Below are 22,877 nucleotides of genomic sequence, written 5' to 3'. Positions count from 1 at the left end.
CTACAATAGGCCTGAAACTGTTTTACAAGCACTCCCAGTGTTTTTATTCACAGACACTCTTAATAACATCCCACAACTTTAAGTGTATTTACAACTTTAATGTCATATGCAACTTGAAACTGTAGTGTTGGACACTACAGGATGTTGCTCTTATTAGTTAAAACGCATCATCCACTTTGGAATAATGCAGACATCAAATGTGTGAAGCCACACAGAATTGAACAATTAACTTTTATGAAACTCTTATTCAGAAAATGTCACTTCACAGCTTTCTTTGACATCCAGCATTTGGATCATTTTGGAATATTTATACATTCGTACATCTGACATTTTATTGAAATAAATGTGAAATAAAGAAAATCGTAATTTTTTTGAAGACTAAAGTTTTTAAATGTTACCAAAAAAATTAGAATTTGCAGCAAGAAGCAAATAACCAATCACTGGGACAAATATTTGGTGTGTTAAAGTGCTTGGTGTATATTAGTAATATACAAGAGCTATATATGGGGAAAAATACTTTTGTTTAATGCACTCTGAAGATACCACGTTTGGAGAAACATCATCATGTTTTAAACGACATAGATACTCAAACTGTATTGGAGCAATTCACAGACTTTATTTCAGCGTGCTTTCATCTATAATTAACCAAAGGACAGTTGCATCTTCAATCAATTCTCATTGTTGGCAGGTTTGCAAGTTCCGCAGTCCAAAGTACTCTCTATGAAGTTTCAATCGGGGAGGCAGGTTGATGTTTTCCAGTACATTCACCCATTTCTTTTGTGTGAACTTCTCTACAATCAACTATAAACATTTCATTCAGGCTATTGCTCCAGGTTCCTGGCTGCAGATGTGATCAGATTAATTTTGGAGGATGTTCCTATAGAAACGTTGGTGCAATACACTATCAATATAGTGGAGGATACAAGGCAGGGAGGGACTTGCTCTCTGATTTTGCCGATAATCAAAGAACAAAGAACAATACAGCACAGGAACAGGCCCTTTGGCCAAAGCCTGCTCTGATTGTAATTCCAGTCGAAACTAAAATCTTCTGCATTTCCGGGGTTCATATCCCTCTATTACCATCTTACTCATGTATTCGTCAAGATGCCTCTTAAATGCCGCTATCGCATCTGCTTCCAACAACTCCCCCCCGGCAGCATGTTCAAGGCACTCACCACCCTCTGTGTAAAAAACCTGCCTCGCACATCTCCTCTAAACATTTCCCCATGCACCTTAAACCTATGTCACCTTGTAATTGACTTTTCCACCCTGGGGAAAAGCGGCTGACTATCCACTCTGTCCATGCCACTCATAATTTTGTAAACCTCTATCAGGTCGCCCCACAACCTCCATAGTTCCAGTGAAAACAATCCAAGTTTATCCAATGTCTCCTCACAGCTAATACCCTCCAGACCAGGCAACATCCTTGTAAACCTCTTCTGTACCCTCTCCAAAGCATCCACATCCTTCTGGTTGTGTGGTGACCAGAATTGTACGCAATATTCCAAATGTGGTCTAACTAAGGTTCTGTACAGCTGTATCATGACTTGCCAATTTTTATGCTCAGTGCCCTAACCGATGAAGTATGCCGATGAACCATGTCGTATGCCTTCTTGACTACCTTATCCACCTGCGTTGCAACTTTTTGTGATCTGTGGACCTGTATGCCCAGATCTCTCTGCCTATCAATACGTCTAAGGGTTCTACCATTTACTGTATAATTCCCATCTGTATTAGACCTTCCCAAATGCATTACCTCACATGTGTCTGGATTAAACTCCATCAACTATTTCTCTGCCCAAGTCTCTAACCGATCTATATCCTGCTGTACCCTCAGACAATCCTCATCACTATCTGCAACTCCACCAATCTTTGTGTCATTCGCAAACTTATTAATCAGACCAGCTACATTTTACTACAAATCATTTATGTATACTATGAACAACAAAGGTCCCAGCACTGATCCCTGCGGAATACCACGAGTTACAGCCTTCCATTCAGAAAAGCACCCATCCACCGCTACCCTCTGTCTTCTATGACCGAGCCAGTTCTGTATCCATCTTGCCAGCTCACCTCTGATCCCGTGTGACTTCGTCTTTTGTCAGTCTGCCATGAGGGGCCTTGTCAAGGGCTTTACTGAAGTCCATGTAGACAACATCCACTGTCCTTCCTTCATCAATCATCTTCGTCAGCTCCTCAAAAAGCCGATCCGGGAGTCATCGACTCGCATCGACACAAATATTGACAGCGGCATCTTCCCTGAGTTACAGGACCTACCTGAGAGGAAAAGCTGGGACCGGAACTCGACCGATTGGAGGGCGGAGGCTAATCTTGGGTATGGTATAACACAATAATCACAGGTAGCATATTCAGGAAAGCAGGTTAGAACATATTTCTCTTGAAATGTAAGTTTTTGAATATTATTTTTAAGATTCTTACATAGTTTTCTGTATATTTTTCCCTTACTGACTGGGCACCGATATCTTATTTGATTTTGTTGCAATTGCAAAACTGGAGTACTTACAGAGGTTTATGCTTCCTACACAATGTATCAATCTTTTGCATATTCCACATGGTATGATGGAGGGTACAGTTTCCTGCCTATTTCTCTTGTCCTGTTTCGCTCTGTCTCTTCCCTTCTGCTTCTGTCTCTTACTTTTGTTTCTCTTCCCCTGAACCTTTTTTTCACTTCTCTCTTCTGTTTCTTTTCCTATTCTTTGCTCTTTTCTTGTGGGCAGGAGGTAGTGAGTGGCATGGAAAAGAGCCGCAACGGCTGTGGTGGTGCAAATAGGATTTTAGAAGTAGGAAAAAGATGGCCTTTTATTCCCCCCCCCCCCCCCACAACTGACCTTCCATTTCCCAACACTTTCACTCCTATTGTGGCCTTACTGCTTCAGCCTCTTACATTCCTTCCCTCTCCTGCCAACCTTTCATGTGCAACACTATCCCATTTCCTTCCTTTGAAATTACACACTGAACCACTGTATTTTTCCTCTCCTTGTTTTACTAGTGGTTCGTTATCTTTAACCTCCCACTTGCAACTTCAAATTCAACTCACTCCCCCTGAATATTAAGGGGCAAGAGATAATAGGTCTCTTCACTCTCCAAAATATTTTCCTTCTCCCCTCCCTTTTAGTTTTCCCCTTTCTTATCAATACATTCTTTCTGTTTCTCTCAAAATGCTTCATTAACTTCTAACAAAATTAACCTGAGTGTTTTTTTTAAAGGAATCAAATGTGAAAGAATCATGTGCCTGTCTCGGTACTGCCTCAGTTGTTAGCAGTTAGTACCAACGTCCTACTGGTGTATGTATAGGTTTAAGTCCTTGCTAACTGTAAATCGACAGAGATAATTATTTGTTTCAAACTGTAATAAATGCATATTAAAACAATAGCTACAACTGGTCTGTATTAAATTATTATAATTATTTTTCAGATCTCTTAAAAACAGCCAACGTAAATTTTTCCTCAATAAATAATTTGAAATTTATCCTCTAGCTTTGTTCAAATAAATTTGAAAACCACTGAGCAGGTGCTACTAGAAGCTGAAGAAAATTATTCCACCCTTAAAAAATTAGGTATTTGAATTCACAATCCAAATCTAGCTCAGTGTGACACAGCACTGGTCAAAAATATCAAATCAAAGTTCAGACTGGTGTCTTCAAGAGAAAAGCTTTAACAGAGGCATTCTCTCTTTCTCTTCAGGTACCATTCCCTTCAGAGGACATTGGCAACCATGGACTCCCATGTATCCGACCATGGTTATACTGGGCAAGGTACTGCAGTGATTTCCCATTGCCATCTGCAGTTTCTGGCTGACCATAAGTCTCTTCCATATTTACCACTTGCCATAGAAATATTGGAAGGATCTGCAGGTTGATAATCAACCTGTTTGGCCACATCATGAGTATAAATAGAGGTATCAAATGAGACAAAAGATAATTTAATTAAAAATTTCTTCTAATTCTTTTTGTTTCTAAAAATAATCAGATTGTTACATACATAATTGGTTTGTTTAAATTTGTTTTGGATGTTAGACATTTCAGTTACAAATTAAAATGGCAGATCAAATTTTTTGGGTAAGAGTTGACAAATCTGCTTCACAATGCCACTTGATGGCTAGAACCTGTAACTGCATACATTTAGAAGTAGAATATTTTAATAGGGTAATTTCGCAGAGTTGTAGGTTTTATTCATTCAAGGGATGTGTGCGTTACTGGCATTTATTGCCCATTTCCTAATTGCCCTTGAGGTCTGAATAGCTCAGTTGTTTGGAGTATTTAATAATGCTAATACCACTGGTTCAATCCCCATACTAACTAAGATCGTTCTTGGGGCCTGCTTCTTCTACTTGCCCATTGTGATATCATGACATAACTGAGGCGTTATTAAAAATCCTCAGACAGGAAGGATGCTACACGGAGAGAGAACAGTTCAGAGTTATAGTTGATTTTGTGACTGAGAAAACAAGATAAGTGTCCTCAATGGGAAAATCGTAACAGCGTCACTTTACAGATGTCAGACATAATTACAAATGTAAAAAGGTATGCACACAATTAACGCTGAAAAACCTACAGGGAATTTACAGGTACAAAAATATATTAATTTTAATAATTGCTCATAGTGAATCCTCTGTTGGTGTGATCTTTTATGTGTTATCATAATTTCTCTGTGTATCACTTAACTGTTTCTCTTTGTCTCTGTCCACCTACTGTATGTTTATCCGGTCCTGTAATCTCTCTTTATTTTTAAACTTAATTTAGAGTACCCAATTTTTTCTTTCAATTAAGGGGCAAATTAGCATGGCCAATTGACCTACCCTGCACATCTTTGGGTTTGGCAACAGTGCTAACCACTGTTCTTCCATCTGTTTAATTCTCTATTCCAAAACACCCCCTTCTCCCCGTCCCCTGAGTCTGTTTCTCACCCTGTCTGCTCTTTGGTATTTCCCACCAATTTATTTATTTCCCAACCCCTTTGCGTGTATCTCCCTGATGCTCAAATAGTTCCCTGTATTTCCTCTCAATATCTCTTTTTGTCTACCCAATATCTCTCTTTGTCTTGGAGTTTTGTCTGCAAGTTAGGTACACAAAGTTGGGCAAATTCCTAGCTTCATGAACTTGACTTTTAAAAATGGCTCCCCGAGGGGCAGCACGTGGTGCAGTGATTAGCACTGCTGCCTCATGGCGCTGAGGTCCCAGGTTCAATCCTGGCCCTGGGTCACTGTCCATGTGGAGTTTGCACATTCTCCCCATGTCTGCGTGGGTTTCGCCCCCACAACCCAAATATATGCAGGGTAGGTGGATTGGCCATGCTAAATTGCCCCTTAATTGGAAAAAATGAATTGGGTACTCTAAATTTAAAAAAAAATGGCTGTCCATGCATCAGAGTTTTGTTCTGGGAGAATGGGCTATATTAGAAGTTGAGTCAGGCAACCCTGGTAGGAGTGAGGAGTATGCTGGGTATGTAGGTAGGCTGGGTGCGTAGGTAGGCTGGGTGCATGGCCACCCTTGGAGCTCTGACACTGTGCCCAAATTTTTTTTTAAAACATGAAAAATCCCTCCAGTCCTCGCCCTTACACCCCTTCACCAGCCACCCTGTCCTACCCCCTCCCACGCACCCATACTCTCCATGCACCATCCAGGTCAACACATGCCACCTCATGATCTGTACCCATCCCCATAATTCCTCACACTCTCCATGCCAACATATGTCCTTGCATTCACCATGGCCACTCGTACTTTCCATGCCAGCTATGCTCCTGTAACCACCCTCATTGGCATCCATACCCACATTAAACTATGTATCTGTACCAAATCTCATGGCCCCTCATGCCTTCCAAGGCAACCTATGTCCTATACCCACCCGCACAGGCCCATTTCCTCCATGCCAACCTATGCCCCTGTACCCACCCCATAACATAAGAACTAGGAGCAGGAGTAGGCCATCTGGCCCCTCGAGCCTGCTCAGCCATTCAATGAGATCATGGCTGATCTTTTTTGGACTCAGCTCCATTTTCTGTCCCGAATACCATAACCATTAATCCTGTTATTCTTCAAAAAACTATCTATCTTTATCTAAAAAACATTTAATGAATGAGCCTCAACTGCTTCACTGGGCAAGGAATTTCATAGATTCACAACCCTTTGGGTGAAGAAGTTCCTCCTAAACTCAGTCCTAAATCTCCTTCCCCTTATTTTGAGGCTATGCCCCCTAGTTCTGCTTTCACCCACCAGTGGAAACAACCTGCCCACATCTATTCCCTTCATAATTTTATATGTTTCTATAAGATCCCCCCAGCATCCTTCTAAATTCCAACGAGTAAAGTCCCAGTCTACTCAACCTCTCCTCGTAATCCAACCCCTTCAGCTCTGGGATTAACCTAGTGAATCTCCTCTGCAAACCCTCCAGCGCCAGAACCTTTCTCAGGTAAGGCGACCAATACTGAACACAATACTCCAGGTGTGGCCTCCCTAACACCTTATACTTTAAAAAAAAAATGTTTTATTGAAATTTTTTTCCCAAACAACAATTTTTCCCCTCTTACAAAGCAAACGCAACAATAACAATACAGAAATTTTTAACAATACACAAGTAACAAAACCCCTTTATCTTTGACCTAAACTAAACTAAACCCCCCCCCCCCCTCCTTCCCCCTGCGTTGCTGCTGCTGGTCATCTGTCTTCCCTCTAACGTTCCCACTTTCCTTTTAGTTCGCCCACCGACTCCTCCCCCTCTTCCCTCATCTCTCGGTAAATCTCTGACACCTTGCCCTCTCCGACCCACACCCCTGAAAGCACCCTGTCCTGTATCCCCTGTGTCGGGAGCAACGGAAATTCCCTCACCTGTTGTCTAGTAAACGCCCTCACCTGCATATATCTCAAGAAATTTCCCCGGGGCAACTTATACTTTTCCTCCAATGCTCCCAAGCTCGCAAAAGTCCCATCTATAAATAAATCTCCCACCCTCCTAATTCCCAACTGGTACCAGCTCTGAAATCCTCCATCCATTCTTCCTGGGGCGAACCTATGGTTGTTCCTGATTGGGGACCCCACCAGAGCTCCCCGCACCCCTCTCTGTCGCCTCCACTGTCCCCAGATATTCAATGTTGCCGCCACCACCGGGTTCGTGGTAAACCTTTTAGGTGAGATCAGTAGCGGCGCCGTCACCAGCGCCTCTAAACTCGTCCCTTTACAGGACTTTCTCTCCAGTCTTTTCCACGCCGCTCCCTCACCCTCCATCATCCATTTACGTATCATTGCCACATTGGCGGCCCAATAGTAATCGCCCAAGTTCGGTAGTGCCAATCCTCCTCTGTCCCTACTACGCTGAAGGAACCTCCTCCTTACTCTCGGAACTTTCCCTGCCCACACGAAGCTCGTGATGCTCCTGTCTATTTTATTAAAAAAGGTCTTGGTGATTAGTAGAGGGAGACATTGAAATACAAATAAGAACCTCGGGAGGACCATCATCTTAATTGCTTGCACCCTGCCCGCCAGCGATAGAGGCTGCATGTCCCACCTCTTGAAGTCCTCCTCCAGTTGTTCTACCAACCGTGTCAGATTAAGTCTGTGCAAGGTTCCCCAGCTCCTAGCGATCTGAATCCCCAGGTATCGGAAGTTTCTTTCCACTTTCCTTAGAGGCAAGCCTTCTATCTCTCTACTCTGGTCCCCTGGATGTATCACAAATAATTCACTCTTCCCCATGTTTAGCCTATACCCCGAGAAATCCCCGAACCCCCTCAAAATTCGCATAACCTCTATCATCCCCCCCGCTGGGTCCGACACGTATAACAATAGGTCATCCGCGTATAACGAGACTCGGTGTTCCTCTCTCCCTCTAATCACCCCTCTCCATTTCCTGGAGTCTCTCAACGCCATGGCCAGAGGTTCAATTGCCAATGCGAACAACAATGGAGACAGCGGGCATCCCTGTCTTGTTCCCCTATATAGTCGGAAATACTCCGATCTATGTCGACCTGTAACTACGCTTGCCGTTGGAGCCCCATAAAGAAGTCTAACCCAGCTAATAAACCCGTTCCCAAACCCAAACCTCCTTAACACTTCCCATAAATACTCCCACTCCACCCTATCAAATGCCTTCTCTGCGTCCATTGCCGCCACTATCTCTGCCTCCCCCTCCACTGGGGGCATCATTATCACCCCTAATAGTCGTCGCACGTTAACATTCAGTTGTCTCCCTTTTACGAACCCTGTCTGGTCTTCGTGCACCACCCCCGGGACACAGTCCTCTATCCTCGATGCCAGTACCTTTGCCAACAATTTGGCGTCCACGTTCAATAATGAAATGGGTCTATAGGACCCGCACTGCAACAGATCTTTATCCCTCTTCAAAATTAACGATATCGTCGCCTCCGACATCGTCGGGGGTAGAGTCCCCCCTTTCCTGGCCTCATTGAACGTCCTCACCATCAACGGGGCCAACAAGTCCACATATTTTCTGTAATACTCCACCGGGAACCCGTCTGGTCCTGGGGCCTTCCCTGCTTGCATGCTTCCCAGTCCCTTAATAACCTCGTCCACCCCAATCGGTGCCCCCAGGCCTACCACCACCCGCTCCTCCACTTTCGGGAACCTCAATTGGTCCAGGAACTGCCGCATCCCCTCCTCTCCCTCTGGGGGTTGAGACCTATACAGTTCCTCATAGAAGGTCTTGAACACCTCATTTATCTTTCCTGCCCTTCGCACCGTGTCTCCCCTTTCGTCTCTGATTCCTCCTATCTCCCTCGCTGCTGCCCTCTTTCGCAATTGATGAGCCAACAGGCGACTAGCATTTTCCCCATATTCATACCTCCTCCCCTGTGCCTTCCTCCACAGTACCTCCTCCTTTCTGGTGGTCAGAAGGTCAAATTCCGTCTGGAGTCGTCTCCTCTCCCTGTACAATTCCTCCTCCGGGGTCTCTGCAAATTCCCTATCCACCCTTAAAATCTCCCCCAGTAATCTTTCCCTTTCCTTGGCCTCTGTTTTCCTTTTGTGGGCCCCAATGGAGATCAGCTCTCCTCTGACCACCGCTTTTAGTGCTTCCCATACCACTCCCACAGGGACCTCGCCGTCGTCATTGACCTCCAGGTATCTCTCAATACACCCCCGCACTCTTGCACACACTCCCTCATCCGCCATCAGTCCCACATCTAATCGCCAGAGTGTTCTCTGCTCCCTTTCCTCTCCTAATTCCAGGTCCACCCAATGTGGGGCATGATCCGAAACCGCTATGGCTGAGTACTCAGCTTCTTCCACCCTAGAGATCAAAGACCTTCCCAAAACAAAAAAATCTATCCGGGAGTACACTTTATGGACATGGGAGAAGAAGGAAAACTCCCTAGCCCTAGGTCTAAGAAATCGCCACGGATCCACTCCCCCCATTTGGTCCATAAACCCCTTAAGTACCTTGGCCGCTGCCGGCCTTCTTCCGGTCCTTGAGCTGGATCTATCTAGCCCCGGGTCCAGCACCGTATTAAAGTCCCCTCCTAAAATCAAGTTTCCTACCTCCAGATCCGGTATACGCCCCAGCATCCGTCTCATAAATCCCGCATCGTCCTAACACCTTATACAATTGCAGCATAACCTCCCTAGTCTTAAACTCCATCCCTCTAGCAATGAAGGACAAAACTCCATTTGCCTTCTGTTGCACCTGTAAACCAACTTTTTGTGACTCATGCACTAGCACACCCAGGTCTCTCTGCACAGCAACATGTTATAATATTATATCATTTCAATAATAATCCCTTTTGCTATTATTCCTACCAAAATGGATAACCTCACATTTGTCAACACTGTATTCCATCTGCCAGACCCTAGTCCATTCACTTAACCCATCCAAATCCCTCTGCAGACTTCCGGTATCCTCTGCAATTTTTGCTTTACCACTCAACTTAGTGTCGTCTGCAAACTTGGACACATTGCACTTGGTCCCCAACTCCAAATCATCTATGTAAATTGTGAACAATTGTGGGCCCAACACTGATCCCTGAGGGACACCACTAGCTACTGATTGCCAACCAGAGAAACACCCATTAATCCCCACTCTTTGCTTTCTATTAATTAACCAATCCTCTATCCATGCTACTACTTTACCCTTAATGCCATGCATCTTTATCTTATGCAGCAATCTTTTGTGTGGCACCTTGTCAAAAGCTTTCTGGAAATCCAGATATACCACATCCATTGGCTCCCCGTTATCTTCCGCACTGGTAATGTCCTCAGAAAATTCCATTAAATTAGTTAGGCATGACCTGCCCTTTATGAACCCATGCTGCGTCTGCCCAATGGGACAATTTCCATCCAGATGCCTTGCTATTTCTTCCTTGATGATAGATTCCAGCATCTTCCCTACTACCGAAGTTAAGCTAACTGGCCTATAATTACCCATTTTCTGCCTACCTCCTTTTTTAAACAGCGGTGTCACATTTGCTAATTTTCAATCTGCCAGGACCACCCCAGAGTCTAGTGAATTTTGGTAAATTATCACTAGTGCATTTGCAATTTCCCTAGCCATCTCTTTTAGCACTCTGGGATGCATTCCATCAGGGCCAGGAGACTTATCTACCTTTAGCCCCATTAGCTTGCCCATCACTACTTCCTTAGTGATAACAATCATCTCAAGGTCCTCACCTGTCATAGCCTCATTTCCATCAGTCACTGGCATGTTATTTGTGTCTTCCACTGTGAAGACCGACCCAAAATACCTGTTCAGTTCCTCAGCCATTTCCTCATCTCCCATTATTAAATCTCCCTTCTCATCCTCTAAAGGACCCATATTTACCTTTGCCACTCTTTTTTGTTTTATATATTTATAGAAACTTTTACTATCTGTTTTTATATTCTGAGTACGTTTGCTCTCATAATCTATCTTACTCTTCTTTATAGCTTTTTTAGTAGCTTCCTGTTGTCCCCTAAAGATTTCCCAGTCCTCTAGTCTCCCACTAAATTTTGCCACTTTGTATGCTTTTTCCTTCAATTTGATACTCTCCCTTTTTTCCTTGGATATCCACGGTCGATTTTCCCTCTTTCTACCATACTTCTTTTTTGTTGGTATAACCCTTAATAGCCTCATGCAAACCCAGTGCCAACTCATGCCAACCCATGCCCCCCCCTCCCCCTCATCCACCACCCTTTGCTCTTAAACCTCTCATAGAAACCCATTCAGTATCCACCATGGGCAGAACTCAGGGACCATGCAGTTACATGAGATAAAATAAAATAAAATTCTGTATATATTGAGGACCACTATATTGAAAAACACCCTCTCCATAAAAAAGATTGACTGCATTTACATTTTTTCGACTGCATAAGGCTTTATAACAACAAAAATCTCATTCAAGTGTACAGTACGTGACTACAAGAGTTGGAATTCAAAGCCCCATGTCAAAGAGTCTATAACCACTTGTAGCTGGCAACTAAACTGTGAAATGGCAAGCATCCTATTGTGATAATGGATGGTTGCACAATCAGTCAAGCAATAGCAATCATGTAATGGAACAATGGAAGCCCTTAGACCCAGATCAATAGTCGGAGTGAAATAGCAAATGAGGATTTATTTTAACACTACAGCCATTTTTTTCAAATATATCAAGGGCAGGACTTTTAAATGCCTTGCCAACTTCCTTTGACAGGTGCTTTTGACTGTTCCTCTTGACAGTTGTGACAGGTCCCCTTGACAGGTCCTCTTGATGTTTTTGACAGATCCTCTTGACATTTTTGACAGTTGATATTGGCAGGTCTGTTGACAATTCCAATGAGCTTGATATAGTTTATGCACATTCATGCCTACTTTTAACAAATCTTCCACAAAGGTGCCCCAGACCAAATCCAAGGGAGTGCCTTACAACTCCAAGGTGGTACCCTGGCTACCCAACGAAATGCACAAACGTTAGACCTGTTTTTACCAGGTTTACTCTGCATACTTTGGGTCTTAAACTGCTAGGCTACCAAAATCCAACTCAAATCCACAAAATTGGCATGCACAATATGCAAACCTCCTCCATGAAAATTGGAAGTGCTGTTTTTGGGGTAGGACTTGCGAATTCGGGACTTGTGTGCCATCCGGAGCAGTTCTTGGTCGTGGCAAAACTCCAGCCTTTGTTTCTTCAAAGGTTGCCTCTCCTGGTCCTCCAAAACCTGCTTCTGTAGTCCTCCAGTATCTCTGTCCCTAATCTCTCCACCTGTTTCCCAATTTCTCTCTGTGTCACTGATGCCTATATTTATTTCCCCCAAATCCTTTGAATCCTCATCTACCCACACCAATGCTTATTGTAATCCAATGCCCTGAAATTAACCTCTGCTCTGGTAATGGGGCTAGAGGGCAATGACCCTCACCCTGCACTGAATGATGGCTATGAATAAATGCAGGGTTTATGTTAATGTACCCATCCGAATTCGCTTCAGGGAAGGAAATCTGCTATCCTTACCTGGTCTGGTCTACATGTGACTCTAGATTCACAATAATGTGGTTGACTCTTAAATGCCTTCTGAAATTGCCAAGCAAGCCATTCAGTTCTATCAAACTGTTACAAAGTACCTACATCACATGGACTGTAGCAGTTCAAGAAGCAGTTCACCACAACCTTCGCAAGGACAATTAGGGATGGGCAATAAATGCTGGCCCAGTCAGCGAAGTCCACATCACATGAATGAATCTTAAAAAAACAAAAGCTTTCTTGGAGAAAGACTGCTCGGCAGTACAACTGGCTATGATAAATGGTTTGAGAACAGTCACAGATATTATGATTGGTGGGGGGGAGGGGTGGGGCACTGGAGGAAGTTAGGGGCCATTAGATCTGACCAGTAATACGCCGAAGAGGGAGAAAAAAGTTGCATCAACAGCCAATGGGACAGAGTAAATCTAAGCTGTTGGCGGGGCAGCTGCTACAGGAAAGAGTAGAAATGTTAGGAAGTGGTGTTTGGATATGAAATCAGTTTTGGCTGTAGTAAGAGCCAGAGGGGCCAGAGAATTAGACCAGCAGGTGGAGCATCAACCAGTAGAGATTGGGAGCTGAAGGAAGCTGATGTGATCAGCAAGGTGAGAAACAAAATAAGCCAAATTGGGGGATTGGGTGGGAAGAAAATACAGGAAACGTATTAATGGAAAAACAATTGAAACACATTATAATGTACATTCAAAGACTCCTAGTTATAGCAGAATACTGACTCTATGGCAAAATCGGCAAGTGCATGAGAGTCAACCAGAAGTTTTCAAAAATTCTCAATATATTATTTAACGCTATGTGAAATGAATCCTTATTTTGACACCAACTACAGATATAACAGATACTACAGATAAATGTTGACAGTTTTAAATTAGGTTTCCCATTGATGCAGCCTGGTTTAGGGTGTTCAATACATTTTAAGATGGAATGCTAGTATACTTAATATATAATGGACACAGTTTAATCTGCTGTGGGTAAATCAAACAGCTATATATCTGTGACCCTTCCAGTGCATTCCTGTTCTAGACTTAACAAAAATGCACTGGAAGTATTGCAAATTAGACTAGAGCCCAAATATGCTGGTTCTCCACTTTCTCTCAGAATTTCTTCTATGGTTAGTTTGGGGCAGAGTTCCAGTCACCTGAACAAAGTCATCAATGCAGGAGAAGGAGCAATCTTTTACTCTGGGAGTTCCTGTTTTCTAACTCTGAGAGAAATCCAGAATAGTGGATATAAGGGGTATCCAGATGAGGGCCCTGTCAAAATAAAACTATTTTTCTTTCACAATCATTTTAAAGTATCGTCCTTATAAAAGGAACTGTAGGCATTATGATAAATTATTTCCGATGGGTGGGTGATGGATGACAACCTCTATTGGACTACCTAGCCGATTCCCTCGATCTATTCAGAGTGGCACAAGTAGCTGCCATTGGCGTGTTAAATAGGGAATCTCTCAATGATCCTGTGCACTTGGCAGGATCAGTCCAGAATGAGAGATCAATATAGATTCCCCTCATGTGGATCTTTGGTCCATGGGCAGGATATTCCCTGTGGGCTTCAGGACTCCACCATCAGGATCAAACTGCTGTCCATTCTGTATGGTGAACTAGCTGTGGTTTCCCCTGAATTTGCCAATTAGTGGCCAGAAGGTGGTCTCGCTGTCCAAGTAAGGATAATGGGCAAGCTGTCAAATGTGGAGGGTCAATAGGAGACCCTCCAGCACTTAGAAAGCAGAAATTGGCATTTCAAGGTAAGTAAGAATGAAAGAGAGGTAATTCCAAGATGGAAGACCCCTCTCTCCATATTTTTAAAATTTACAATAAAAAAGCCCTTGCACCATTGTGGAGGCGAAACCCTTCCATAGGGCAGTATGTAGCTGCAGCTGAAGCCAGGCAGGCAGGGAGAGAAAATGTGCAGGGGAAGGAATGGAGCCAAAATTCCACACCCACACATTACCATGCTTGCCCCCATCTGGACCTATCCGTTCAGCCCAAGTCCTCCACTAATAGATGATCCTATTCATAATAAATGTTTTAAAACTGACTTTGGAATTATATTACGATCGTTACCCTCACAAACTTATACAGTGCCAAGCTATTTGACTATTCATACATTGCTAGAATTAACTGCATTAATGAACCTAAACAAAGCTCAGCTAGAATTCTAAAATGTACACAAATCCAGTGAATATAATGCAATTATGTTTGACGGTAAAGGTCTTTTGGCAATGTCATTACACTTAGCTGTATAGTCAATAAAATATTCATCAATTATTCCTGTCAAATAAATCAATATTCACATTTTAAAAATATTATTGGGATGTGGGCAGGGCTGTTAAGTTTAGCATTGATCACCCATCTTCATTGCATACATACACTACAGAATCTCTACTTTTTCACCTGTGGAGAGAAGCATTTTCCAAATTATTATGAAGAGACTTTAGAACAAGGTGGAAGCTGTTACAATATTGCAATGCCTAATGAATTTCCAAGTAAATAGTTAAGTAACAAAAAGCTGCTACTTTTGTGAGGAAGTCTATAACTAATCTGAAAACAGGTGATTGCTGCTTCACGCCAAGTTACATTGTGCATAAATTACACAGTCATAAAGATTAAGAGATGGGACTTGTACTCTAGTGTGACTTGTATAAGGATTTAGTCAAATCAAGTCCTCCAAAATGTAAAAGAGGACTAAGTGTGAAACATCTTGGCACATATGACAGACATGTTTTTTCTAAACAAAAGGATTAGACAAATGAATGATTATCTTTGTAATTAGAAAATAGACTTTCCCTATACATGTGATAATGCCCAGCTATACTTGCAATATTTAGCTAAGAATTTAAAATCCTTCTCCTGATACTCTAATATAACAAAGGCCACAAAGTTTAAATCTGAAGCAGAATGTACTAGCATAGTGACTGTAAATAAGATTATATTGAGTGCAAGCTGGAAAAGAAGCAAGTTTGAGGGGTATTTCAATAATTAATCCCCTTTTAGAGAGAACTCGTGAGAAAAGATGCTTATCTGAGTAAAGCGGATTAATTTAGTTTTTCCAGCAGATGCTCTCTGAGGAAGGTGTGATGACTGAAGAATCGTGTACTTATCTTTACTTTTTGATGCGCACCAGTGTCAATTTATGTTATTGAATACAGTACCTCTGACATATCAGGTGATCTAGTTGATTATTGATATTAATACATTAAATCAACATAAACATGCTACAAAGAAGTTCCTTATTCATATATCATGCTATTTTTCAATCTGGCACATACAAATCTCATAATATATTCCAATAAATTTTGGAAGGCTGATGGTTAAGTGGCACAATAATGATATCACTTAATGCTGTTGTATTCCATTGAGCGAACCAGTGAAGTGCCAATTAAACAGTGCTGTTTAATTTGCACCCTTCTTGTTATATTCCATGTACTAATGGCTTTAAATAAAATTCAGGGTATCACGGTGCAGGTAAGGCACCTGTGCCTATTTAATATTTCTGTAATTTTAGGTGGAAATGGAGTACAAAGTTTGTGTGGCTTACCCATTCCAACTAAATATACATCCATATTATTATGTGTCTACCAGCTCTGGATAGCAGGATTGGAGGAAATCAAAGAGATACCATTTGCATTTTATAGACTTCAGCTGACTCCATACTATGAAATTACGCTCAAATCGTTGGCTCTGGGAGGGACAGAAGTATTGGTGAAGGCTGATGTTATATTGCAGACAGTCACAGAGGCGCATATTGGACTAACAATTTGATAGTGGATTAATGCCAAGACTAATCATTTCCTTGTATAATAACTTAATAATGAACTCCAGTCACTTTTAAATCATGGAATATTTATTAAAAAATAATGCAATGTTGCTGAAATTCTTGATTATCTAAGCAAATGACTTCACTGAAGTTACTTACAAATGGTGGAATAGAACCAAAAAAGTATTAGCATTTTCTCTGATCAAGATTATTTTGTGTTGATTATCAAATATCTCACCTGAAATTAATAGCACTCGGGGCACTCGGAACTCTGTCCGTGTTGCGCTTGGTTTGTGCTGTATATGATGCTGAGTGAGATCCTATTTGGGGCTGATAACAAAAAAGAGAAGTCAAGTTCCTTGCAGTCAAAGAGCAATTTAACTTAAAGTTTTGTGCAGAAAATATTTTACATACCAATCGGAAATATGGAGAAATATTATTTTTTCCTTGACAATCAATCCCACCAGAATCTCTGATCTATGTGAAAAAATAGACCTGACAAATTAAGATAACATTAAATCAAACAGATTTTGTATTCTTGTGCTTTTTTACTGTAATAGCATCACATTCGTATATACAATCCCCTGTCCTCTGGTCTCTCTGACCCATGCACCAGCTGCGGTCAAGAGGACAAACAAGTCACCACAACTCAATGATGAGTAACAGAACTTGGGACGAATGGGATCAAAGGTTACGTGGAGAATGCAAGATTAGGCTATTGAGTTGGATGATCAGCCATGATCGTGATAAATGGCAGAGCAGGCTCAAAGGCCTCCTCCTGCTTATATCAACTATGTATCTATGTAGAACACAAATAATTTCTGGAGTACTAATCTTTAAATCTTACCAATCTTTAAAGAAGCATAATCTTTTTTTAAAATGGATGGCACGTTAAAGAGGAAGATACTAGGAGGCATGGCTGATAATTTTGCTGAAGAGATGGACTTTAAGGCGGATTTTAATGGAGAAGGAAGTGGAGAGCACAGGCGTTCAGGAACTGAATTACAGGGCGAATTGTGAATGGAAAAGGGCTAGAGTCAGAGGAATGGAAAGTTAATGGAGAGGGAGGCTTGTAAGATCTGGAGAAAGTTAGAGATAGGAAAGGTGAGGGCAGTGGATTTAAGCATAATGAAGAGAATTTTAGATCGGAAGCAGTGGGGGAATTGGAAACCCAATGTAGACCAGGGAGCAGTAAGGTGATGGTTGAGTAGGGCCCAGTGTGAAATGTGATACAGGTAACAGTTTTGAAAAACCTGATTTAAAAGTAAAGAAAGAGGACGGAAGATGGAAGCTAGACATGAAAACATTTGAACAGTTGTGTCAGGAGGTGACAAAGACATGGACGAAGGCGTCATCAGCAGTTTGAGGTAGAAGTACGGGCAGCACGGTAGCATTGTGGATAGCACAATTGCTTCACAGCTCCAGGGTCCCAGGTTCGATTCCGACTTGGGTCACTGTCTGTGCGGAGTCTGCACATCCTCCCCGTGTGTGCGTGGGTTTCCTCCGGGTGCTCCGGTTTCCTCCCACAGTTCAAAGATGTGCAGGTTAGGTGGATTGGCCATGATAAATTGCCCTTAGTGTCCAAAATTGCCCTTAGTGTTGGGTGGGGTTGCTGGGTTATGGTGATAGGGTGGAGGTGTTGATCTTGGGTAGGGTGCTCTTTCCAAGAGCCGGTGCTGACTCGATGGGCCGATTGGCCTCCTTCTGCACTGTAAATTTTATGATCTATGATCTAAGTGGGCAATGTTGTTGAGGGGAAGGTGATTTTTGTGTAGGAAACCATATTGGGTTGGATGCTCACTCCGGAGTTAGTTGTTGAGGTTATAAATAGTCTGGTCCAGCCTGAGGCTGTCACCAGGGAGGAAGATGATATTGGTGGAAAGGGTACAGAGGTTATGGTGATACTGACTTTGGTCTTATTAACGTTTCTCTGTAAGAAATTGAAGCTCACCACGACTGCATGCCTGGATGATCTGGGACTACTGGGCAGCTTTGACAGGTGCCAATTAGATTGGCCAATTAGAATACGAGTTGCCTGATTAGTGAGCAAATCAGGGAACCCCTTTCTGTGCATATAACAGGGAGTGACAGATCCTCTGAACTCCCGGTGCAGACAGCAGACTGAATGGTCATGGTTGTCAGCTGTTGGGTTTGTAAATAAAAGGAATTCTGGTGAAGGGACTTCTGCCTCCGTGGACTTATTACAGTGGCGACGAGGAAAACAGAACGACCTGAAGAAACCTGCTGGTCAGCAGCTGCCACATATTGAGGGTAGGCCACTGACAGGCAAAATGCCTTTATTCGGAAAGTTGGACTCATTTGACCCTGCAGTGGAAGACTGGGCCCAATATGTAGAGCGGATAATTCCGGATGAATAGCAATGGGTCATTCTGCTGACTGCGTGTGGGCCAGCAGCTTTTGCCATTATGCGCAGTCTCACATTTCCGGAGGCACCAGATACGAAAAGTTTCCAGGAATTTTTTTTTTTTTTTAAATTTAGAGTACCCAATTCATTTTTTCCAATTAAGGGGCAATTTATCGTGGTCAATCCACCTACCCTGCACATCTTTGGGTTGAGGGGGCGAAACCTACGCAAACACGGGGAGAATGTGCAAACTCCACACGGACAGTGACCCAGAGCTGGGATCGAACCTGGGACCTCGGCGCCATGAGGCAGCAGTGCTACTCACTGTGTCATCGTGCTGCCCAAACTTTCTAGGAATTGACGGACTTAGTAAAAGAGTACTATGACCCCAAGCCACCTCTGACCCTGCGAAGGTACCGGTTTTACTCAGCATTCCGAGACACTAGGAAGTCAGTTACAAACTTTTAAACAAGATTAAGGCGATTAGCAGAGGCTTGCGAATTTGGCCTGACGCTAAATTAGATGCTCCGAGACTGTTTGGTATGTGGAATAAATAATTTAGCAACACAGAAATGCCTGTTAGCAGAGGCCGAGCTGGATTGCAAACAAGCATTGCAGCTGGCTTTGTCCTTAGAAAAAGCGGCAAGCGGAGCGCATGAATTACAGGGTACTCCGATGGAGGTAGATGCCCACACCAGTGAAACTGAGTTAAGGGACTACCGCTGGGGGATAGGCAACTGCATAGCCACCCTCAGGAACGACTCGGATACTAAGTTAACCAGGCCCACTCGCAGAAGTCCTCCCAAGCAAGGTCCAGACAGACGGCAGCCGCTGCAGCCTTTCGCCCGGCAAAATATTGTAGCTGTTGCCAGAGATCAGAGCCAGAAAGGAGAAATAGAAGCCCAAAACCATCATCATAGAGAAGGTCATGTAGGCCGGGGTACAGGAGAATGCATACCCTAGAAGCCCCACCTACCTCCGCCGAGGAACAATTAAATTGTGTAACGATGGTGAAATCAAAACCCATTAAATTATCCATAAGGTTTAATGGATGTCCCACACTGATGGAAGTCGACACTGGAGCAGCCGTATCAGTGATAGGGGAAAATGTATTCAATAAAATTCGCACTGGACTCCAACCCTTATTCCTAACCAGGACCTTGGCAAAACAGGGGAACCACTGAGTGTGTTGGGCACAACGCATGTAACTGTGGCTTATGGAGAGCAACTGGTTAGGTTGCCTTTAATGGTAGTGAAAGGTGTGGGGCCAAGCTTATTGAGACAAAACTGGCTAAAAGAGATCCAGCTGGATTGGTGACGGAAACTGGCTATTTCTGATAGGTAAAAGGGTAATTGATTTAGCCATTTTAATGTAAATACTAAAGCCTAGTTTAAAATCCATTTTAAAATGGATTTCATTATTACAAAAACATACAGCTTGCAGAATTTGCTGTGGCAAAGCACAGAATCTGAAACATTCATAAAACTAGCTCGAGCTTATGCAACATTTTTACTGATATGATAAACTGACCATTGTTCTAATAGCAAAAGCTATGCAGCCATACTCAAGGTCACCATGACTACATGAACACACCATTGTTCAGAATTCAGATAAAAGCACAGTCAGCAATAAACCAGCGAAAACTAGAATTGATTAAGAGGATATATCACATTCCAACACACACAAACATCTACAAATGCAACATAGCTGAATATATGTTGCACATTGATGTTTGACAACTAACCATCCAACCAAATGCATTTGAAACTCGTCCAAGCCAATCAGCACATGGCAGGGGTAGGGACAGATGGAGTCAGGTTGATAACATTCTCCTTAAACATAGAGATTCTGGAAGCCATTTACCATCCAGGATCATTCTATACCTTTGATCTAACTACTCGCTATCTTTATTTCGTATTTTCATTTTTCCACTCTAACTCTTAAAGTTCACGCAAGCTGTTTTGCTTTAAGCAAAGAACTGTTACTGTATTTTTGAAAGTTAAATTTGTTGTAAACCATTAAGCCAATTATTTCTCTTAAAGTCTTTTGCTGGCAACGGCTTTTTGAGAACATTTGATTTGTAACCACAAGAGGCAGCACGGTAGCATTGTGGATAGCACAATTGCTTCACAGCTCCAGGGTCCCAGGTTCGATTCCGGCTTGGGTCACTGTCTGTGTGGAGTCTGCACATCCTCCCCGTGTGTGCGTGGGTTTCCTCCGGGTGCTCCGGTTTCCTCCCACAGTCCAAAGATGTGCAGGTTAGGTGGATTGGCCATGATAAATTGCCCTTAGTGTCCAAAATTGCCCTTAGTGTTGGGTGGGGTTGCTGGGTTGTGGGGATAGGGTGGAGATGTTGACCTTGGATGGAGTGCTCTTTCCAAGAGCTGGTGCAGACTCGATGGGCCGAATGGCCTCCTTCTGCACTGTAAATTCTATGATCTAAGATCCTAGTCTTTCAATTATAATCAATAGACACAATAAAAGATTTCTATTTCGCATTCGAGAAGTGTAACTTAAATTCTACTGAGGTTTGAAGTGTATACGAGACTACACTTAAACCGCACGGTAGATTCCTACAATTGGGCAACCATTTTCCAGCTGGAAAATGGCCGCCTGAGCGAACTCCTGTGCAAATACCCAGAGGTTTTCCGAGAAGGGCTCGGAACAATAAAGGGAGCAAAGGCGACATTGCATGTAGATCCAGAGGCAGTCCCAAAATTTGACAAGGCCCGACCAGTACCCTTCGCATTAAGGCAGAAAGTTGATATGGAAATAAAACGATTAGAGCGTGAGGGAATAATAAAACCGGTCCAGTTTGCAGTGTGGGCGGCACCCATGGTGCCTATCCTTAAGCCGGATGGCTCGGTTCGCCTTTGTGGAGATTTCAAACAAACGATTAATCGCTACTCACAACTGGACAAATACCCAATTCCCCGGATTGAGGATTTATATGCAAAGCTGGCTGGAGGACACCTATTCTCAAAGCTGGATATAAGCCACGCATATCTACAGCTGAAGCTGGAAGAAGAGTCCCAAAAATTCTCAACGATAAACATCCTGAAGGGCCTTTTCCAGTATACAAGATTACCCTTCGGGGTATTGTCAGCTTGTGCGATATTCCAGAGGACAATGGAGAATATATTGCATGGGCTACCACAAGTCGCCATTTACCTGGATGACGTCATTACAAGAAAAACAAAGGCAGAACACCTGCAAAACCTGGAGGAGGTCCTTAGAAGGTTTTCAGCAGCAGGCGTGTGCCTAAAGATGGAGAAATGTGTTTTCCTAGCACCTCATTTAACCTATCTGGGGTACAAGGTTGTCAAATCAGGGCTACACCCTATGGAGGACCGGGTGAGGGCGATTAAAGATGTCCCGTCCCCCACCACAATCCAGGAGTTAAGGTCTTTTTTAGGACTGGTGACACATTATGGAAAGTTCATACAGAACAGAGCTTCCATCTTGGACCCCCTACACCAATTATTAAAAAAGGGGCAAGCCTGGGAATGGTCCGCCCGCCAAGACAGGGCTTTCAAGAAGATAAAAGAACAGCTTTCCTCAGAATGTCTTGGCACACTACGACCCCAGGAAAGAGTTGGTGCTCACGCGCGACGCGTCTCCATATGGCGTTGCTGCAGTTTTGGCACACAGAGAGCAAAACAGACAGGAACAAACTATAGCGTTTGCTTCCAGGATGCTGGCAGCAGCAGAATGAAAGTACGCCCAAATCGAAAAGGTAGGACTGGCTGTGACCTTCGCGGTGAAGAAATTTCACCAGTACTTGTACGGGCGGAAATTCACTATAATTACAGACCACAAGCCATTGCTAGGTTTGTTGAAAGAAGACAAAGCAATACCACCAATAGCTTCGGCCCGGATCCAACGCTGGCCCCTACGCTGGCATACCAGTATCAACTGGAGCATCGACCAGGAACCCGGGTAGCAAACGCCGATGCACTAAGCAGGCTGCCATTACCGGACACCCCGCCATTGGTATCCAAACTAGAGGAAACGGTAATGACGTTACATTTCCTGGACACCATTCCAGTGGCCGCACAAAACATTCGTTTGTGGACCCAAAGGGACCCGGTTTTATCAAAAATAAAATACATGGTGCTAACTGGGGAGATGGAAAGATCGGCCTAGGCGGAATTCCACCCTTACTGGAGCGGAAGAGAGCACATCACCGTGGAAGACGGGATCCTGCTATGGGAAGGGGCTCAAGTAATAGTTCCAAGTCAAGGCCGTCGAGCCATACTGGCTGAACTACATCATGGACACCCTGGAGTCTCAAAAATGAAGATG

The 22,877-nt window shown here is 43.2% G+C and overlaps 1 protein-coding gene across 3 annotated transcripts in view; it reads right to left on the bottom strand.

Moving 5' to 3' along the window:
• Positions 1-22,877, bottom strand: part of c6h10orf67 (chromosome 6 C10orf67 homolog) — a 411,757-nt gene that overhangs the window by 5,610 nt on the left and 383,270 nt on the right. For all 3 annotated transcript variants that reach the window (XM_072508488.1, XM_072508486.1, XM_072508485.1), the window contains 2 exons: positions 16,621-16,683; positions 16,445-16,536 (listed from right to left, as the gene is read on the bottom strand). In XM_072508488.1, the coding sequence (XP_072364589.1) occupies positions 16,445-16,536; positions 16,621-16,683 (155 nt within the window). The remainder of the gene's footprint in view (positions 1-16,444; positions 16,537-16,620; positions 16,684-22,877) is intronic.

Source organism: Scyliorhinus torazame, chromosome 6 (genome assembly GCF_047496885.1).
Source record: "Scyliorhinus torazame isolate Kashiwa2021f chromosome 6, sScyTor2.1, whole genome shotgun sequence".
Lineage (NCBI taxonomy): Eukaryota > Metazoa > Chordata > Chondrichthyes > Carcharhiniformes > Scyliorhinidae > Scyliorhinus > Scyliorhinus torazame.
This window is presented reverse-complemented; position numbering and strand designations above follow the sequence as displayed.